The 6,374-nt window shown below is 42.3% G+C and overlaps 1 protein-coding gene across 1 annotated transcript in view; it reads right to left on the bottom strand.

Moving 5' to 3' along the window:
• Positions 1 to 6,374, bottom strand: part of DYNLT2B (dynein light chain Tctex-type 2B) — a 20,482-nt gene that overhangs the window by 12,162 nt on the left and 1,946 nt on the right. The window contains exon 3 of the mRNA XM_006156783.3: positions 2,457 to 2,526. Coding sequence (XP_006156845.1) covers positions 2,457 to 2,526 — 70 coding nt within the window. The remainder of the gene's footprint in view (positions 1 to 2,456; positions 2,527 to 6,374) is intronic.

Raw genomic sequence — 6,374 nt, 5'->3', positions numbered from 1 at the left:
AGCATTTGCCCCATTGGCTGCTGCCTTCTCTGACAGTCAGCATGTGGCACGGAGGAGGGAGCCCTGCTTTGTCACATCTATCCTGGGCTTTAATGTTGGTGAACGGATAACCCAAACTTGCACGAGGTTCCCCAAGACTCCTGTAGGAGTGGACCAAGCCTGGGGCAGACTTGAAACTGGATGTTTTTAGGATCTTGTTTTGAAAAAACTTAAAATACAATTTAAAGAAGCACAAAGACAAATGCTTGTTGTTTCTACCATGAGATTATGTCCAATTTATTGACAGCTCCGAGAGTTCTCAGACTTGACAGCCCTAGTGTGATGACTTTATTGTCTAGCCTCTAGCTGTCTTAGTCTTTTTCTGTATCTCAGCATTTGAGAGATTCCCTTTGTCAATAAGACACATATATACCAAAAAAACAAAGGGGGGGACAGAAAGAAAAACTGGGAAATATTAAAATCCCTGAGACCTTTGAGATACGTAATTCGGGCCAAATCAAGGTAAACTTCGGAAGAGTCATCTACAGAATAAGGCAAATGAACACCAAAAAATATCTACAGTACCTTCTAGATCTAACATTCAATAGTGAAAATTCTCACTGATGAAATCTACAAATTATTTTAATGCATTCAATAAATATTTTAGTATTTTTCTACAAAATATTATACTCAGCACTGTTTACAAAGGGAGATGGAGGATTAACACTTGGCCATAGGAAAAGACAAGAAAGACAGATTTTGAATTCCCCAATACCAGAATGATAGTTTGAGTTCATGAGAATGAATGAGCTCACTGAAAAAGCACCAAGAAGACCAGAACAAAAATTGAGCCTTAAAGAAAGCTCACAGTTAAAGATTCAGGGAGAAAGAGGAGCCAGAAAAGGAAAAAGAATAAGCAGTCAGAAGGACAAGTTAGATAACTGACACCAGGGCCGAAACGCTAGAGTGAATTTTAAGAAACAGAAGCCAACACCAAGAACAAGAGCCAAAAAAGAATTTAGAGTTGCTAATAAAGAGATCTTGTATAATTTTAAAGAAATTAATTTAGGAGAGTGATAGAGCCAAAAACTGGGCAATAAGGAATATGAGAGAAAGAATATTTACATAATCCCATATTATCTATTGTGGTGGCTCATTTGGGATATTAACTTGAGTGGCTTAAGAATACCTTGAGCTCTTTTGCGGCCATCACCGGAGTGGCAACGGCCAAAATGAAGTTCAATCCTTTCATGACTTTTTTCTTTGAGAGGTTTTTCCCTATAGGGCGCGTGTGCTCGCCAGACAGACAGAGAGAGACAGAGAGACAGAAAGCGAGAAATCACCCCCCAGGGGGGATGGCCACACCGCAATTGCAATCCCTTCTCCTCCATTCTCCTCTCAGGATCTTGGGCACGCACGCAAACATGCCCGGCATGAGTTTTAAGCCACCGGGTCCAGGACACGAACCGCAGTCAACTACGTGGGAGTCCAGCGACATAGCCATTACGCTAACTGCTGGTTCCCAATCCTTTCGTGACTTTTGACCGAAGCAAGAACCATAAAAGGCATTTCAATGCACCTTTCCACATCCAAAGGAAGATAATGTCTTCCCCACTTTCCAAAGAGCTGAGGTAGAAGTATAACATGTGATCTATGCCCATCTGAAAGGATAATGAAGTTCAGGTTGTGCAAAGACACTATAAAGGTCAGCAAATTGGCAAAGTGATCCAAGTTTACAGGAAGAAATATGTCATCTATATTGAGCGGATGTAGCAGGAAAAGGCTAATGGCACAACAGTCCATGTGGGGATTCACCCCAGCACGGCGGTTATCACTAGACTAAAGCTGGACAAAGACCACAAAAAGATCCTTGGACAGAAAGCCAAGTCTCGCCAAGTAGGAAAGGAAAAGGGCAAATATAAGGAAGAAACAATCCAGAAGATGCAAGAGTGAAATAATCTTATATACCGTTCTTATTAAAAACTGCTACAATAAAAAAAAAAAAAGAAAGAATACCTTGAAACCTGGTAAAGCACTACTCTGGGTATGCCTGTGAGAGTGTTTCCAGAGGAGATTAACATGTCAATCTGCATGAACTAGGTGGGGATGATCTACCCTTAATGTGGACAGAACCATCCCATCACGTGAGCCAATTCTCCTAAGAAATCCCCTCTACATATCGACATAGATACCTTACTGGTTCTGTCTCTCCAAAGAACCCTAACACATCTACGGAAGCATACACATAATCCCTAAAAGACTTAGCCCATAAATGCTATGAAAATGAGTCACTCCTTGGAGCTCACCCAGACTGTCAACTCTACTGTTCAATATCATGGTCTCTCCAATTCACAGCTGCATTCTGTGACTGTCCTTTCCACTCACTCTTACACAGACACAATCTATCTGAATTGTCAAGAGGACAAATACTTCAGAAAAAACAGATGAATAAAAACAAGGAAAAATGAACTACTCACAATACTCCTTCACCTCTTTGTTCTCCAATCACTACTTGCACCACCATTTTATATCGGTCAAACCCCATTTCTAGAAAGGAAAAATAAGAACGTTACCTACAAGCAAATGTGTACTAAAATTATTTATTGAAGGCAAATCTGCCCAAAAATGGACACAGGCATTCCATCCACAAGTACTTAATGAGTATGATGGAAAGTTTGAGAGTTAGAGAGACCTAAAGAAACATCTTAAGGGACCGGCAAATGTCGTAATTGCTATGTCACTGGACTCCCATGTGGTCGACTGCAGTTCGAGTCCCGGACCTGGTGGCTTGAACTCGCACTGGGTGCATGTGTATGCGTGCCCAAGATCCCAAGGTGAGAATGGAGGAGAAGAGATTGTGTGGTGTGGCCATCCCCCCGGGAGGTGATTTCTCACTTTCTGTCTCTCTGTCTCTCTCTCTCTTTCTGGCGAGTGCATGCGCCCTATAGCAAAAACCTCTCCAAAAATACAGAAACATTTTAAATGAACACTTACCATTAATTACTTTTCAGTTTAAGTTTCATTCACCTGTTAAATGAAGATAGAATTACCTACCTCCTAGGGGTATTGTCAGGTTAGATGAGATAAGATATAGTAACATATAAAGCATCTATAATAGTGTTGATTTATATTGGTCTCTCAGCAAACCTTAGCGTCCTTCCTTTTTCCCCTATTCTGAGTCAGGTAATGAGCTAGACCCTCCAAATTCAGAGATAAAAAGACATTCTTCTTGCCTTAAAGAACTCCTAATAGTAAATAACTCAAAGACAGAAAGATAAATGAAAATGCAATAAATATTAAGCAATGGCATATATAAGGTTTATCGGGAGCATGGAATTCAGGGCTCCTCCTGTTGCCTGGGCAGAGAGGAGAGATGACTGGAAAAGACTTCCTTGAGGATGTGATCAATAAAGGAGCTGAGTCTTGAAGGACAAGTTGAGAGTTTACCAGGTCGGGGACTGGCAGTTAGCGTAATGGCTATGTCACTGAACTCCCATGTAGTCGACAGCCGTTTGAGTCCTGGACCTAGTGGCTTAAACTCACGCTGGGAGCATGTGCGTGCATGCCCGAGATCCCCAGAGGAGAATGGAGGAGAAAGGACGGCAGTGTGGCCATCCCCCCTGGGGGGTGATTTCTTGCTTTCTGTCTCTCTGTCTCTCTCCGTCTTTCTAGCAAGCGCCCACGCCCTATAGCAAAAACCTCTCCAAAAAAAAATAATTTACCAGGTCAATATGGTCTCCATTCTATGCAAAGGTATGATAGATGAGATCTCAGAAAACTATAAGGCATTCAGTAAGGTAGAAAAGAAAACAAAAACAAGATTTTGAAATATAGTGAGGTGATCCAGGGCAATTCAGCTGCTTGCCCCAGGGAATACTGGGAAACTTTTTTTTTTTTTTAAAGTGAAATTGGAGGGCCAGCAGGTGGCATGGTAGTTAGGGGCACTGGACTCCCACATGGCCGACTACAGCTCAAGTCCCGAACCTGGTGGGGCTTGCTTTCTCACTTTCCCTCTCTTTGTCTCTCTTTGTCTCTTTCTCGCCCTGTCTCTCCCTGGTCAAATTAAGATAAATAAAGTTTTTTTAAAAAAAGCAAAATGGGTAAAGTTGAATCAGAGTTTCTTTGATGAAAGTCAAGTCTTGGATTATACAGTAAATTGGGCAAATTACAGGAACCTTCCCATATGGACCATTAACACTAATTCAGAATATTTAACCACATCTCAGAAAACAGAACCCGAGTTATTTAAAATACTACAAGCAGCTCAGTTGAGCTTCCTCTATTCTCTTACCAATCTCTACTGCTAAAGAAATATACGGACCAGCAATTAGCAAAATGGCTATGTCACTGAACTTTCATGTAGTCAACTGTGGTTCGAGTCCCAGACCCAGTGGCTTAAACTCATGCTGGGGGCGTGTGTGTGCGTGCCCAAGATCCCAAGAGGAGAATGGAGAAGGCATTGCGGCGTGGTCATTCCACCTGGGGGTGATTTCCCGTTTTCTGTCTCTCTGTCTCGCTCTGTCTTTCCAGCGAGTACATGCGCCCTATAGCAAAAACCTCTCCAAAAAAAGAAAAAAAAAAAAAGTATGTCTGGAATACGTCCTGAATACCCAGGCCTTAATTCACAGTTTACTCTAATTTAACAGTGAATATTCATTAAAACGTCTAAAAAAAAAAGGGACAGCTCCATAGCCGGTGGTCGGTGGTCAAGGCAATTAGTTCCCACACAGCGGATCATACAGTTTGAGTTAGAAACACAATGGGTCAACATGTGTAAGTACACAAAATCCTGAAGTGAGAGGGAGGTGTTAAAGGAATTGCCGCTTGGGAACCAGCAGTTGGTATAATGGCTATGCTGCTGGACTCCCACGTAGTCGACCGTGGTTCGCGTCCCAGACCCAGTGGCTTAAAACTCAAACTGGGCGCGTGTGCATGCATGCCCAAGATACCCAGAGGAGAATGGAGAAGGAATTGTGGTGTGACCATCCCCCCTGGGGGTGATTTCTCGCTTTCTGTCTCTATGTTTCTGTCTGGCTGGCAAGTGCACACGCCCTATAGCGAAAATCTCTCAAAAAAAAAATAAATTAAAAAATAAAGGAATTGCTGCTTGACCACTCCCCATAAGGGGGTGCCTTCTCCTTTTCCCTTTCTCTGTCTTTCTGAGGCAGATGGGTAAGTATACTAGCCCCCAAGGGTGGGAAAAGTCTGAAAACAAAAATGTTAATATACTGAGACCAGCAGTTGGTGTAATGGCTATGTCGCTGGACTCCCATGTACTTGACTGCAGTTCAAGTCCTGGACCCAGTGGCTTAAACTCACGCCAGACACATGTGCCTGTGTGCCCAAGATCCCAAGAGGAGAATGGAGAAGAGATTACTGAGTGGCCAGCCCCCCTGGGGGGGTGGTGATTTCTATCTTCCTGTCTGTCTCTGTCTTTCTGGCGAGCACACACACCCTATACCAAAAACCTCTCCAAAAAAAAAAAAAGTTAATATATTAATAGTAGTAAGTTCTGGACTACAGAAATATATAGGATTGCTATTTTCTTTTTTGTATTTTTCTTTATTTCTTTAATTTCTAAGAATTAAAACAAACTCAGAAAAAGAAGAAAATACACTAACATATTAAATAGTAATTACCTTAGGGTAATATAATTGTATGTAATTAAAAAAAATGGAACCAGCAGATGGCATTATGGTTCGCTGCTGGACTCCCACACAGTTGCGAGTTCTAGACCTGGTGGCTTAAAACTCAGGCCACGAACGTGTACGTGGGTGCCCAAACTCCTGATAAGTGACTTGAGGAGAAAGGACTGCAGTGTGGCCATTCCTCCAGGGGGGGGTTATTTCTCACTTTCTAACTCTCTGGAAAGTACATATGCCCTATAGCAAAAATCTCTCTCAAAAAAAAAAAAAAAGAAAAAGAAAAATCTTGGAGCCAGCAGGTGGCATGGTAGTTAACAGCGGTCGACTCCAACATGGCCAATTGTAGTTCAAGTTCTGGACCTGGCGGCTTGCATTCTCACCCCCCCCCCCCTCTCTCTCATGCACTCTATGTTGTTAATATAACATTAACAATAATAACCTAATAATGTTTTTGTTAAAGTTACTAACAAGAGAGTAAGACAGAGAGACAAAAAGAACAGGGTAGGAAACATACAAAATATGCTCTGCAGAGCAGAGTCTGGCAGGAGTTGGAGGTTGAGTAAGGTAAGTAGTTAAGGGTTCAGATGGAGAGAGGGACTGAGGAGACTCTGAGGGTACAGATGGGTACTGAGGGTACCAGGCTAAGAAAATGATTGTTTTGTTGGGAAAACCACCAAGAATTATGGGGCAAGGAGCACCTGTCCTTCCTGGCCTTTTAGAATACCTGGATGTCCTGTTTAGTGGTTTCCC

This window comes from Tupaia chinensis, unplaced genomic scaffold, assembly GCF_000334495.1.
Source record: "Tupaia chinensis unplaced genomic scaffold, TupChi_1.0 Scaffold000515_1, whole genome shotgun sequence".
NCBI lineage: Eukaryota > Metazoa > Chordata > Mammalia > Scandentia > Tupaiidae > Tupaia > Tupaia belangeri.
The sequence above is the reverse complement of the archived record's forward strand: the minus strand, read 5'-3'. Positions and strand labels throughout refer to the sequence as shown.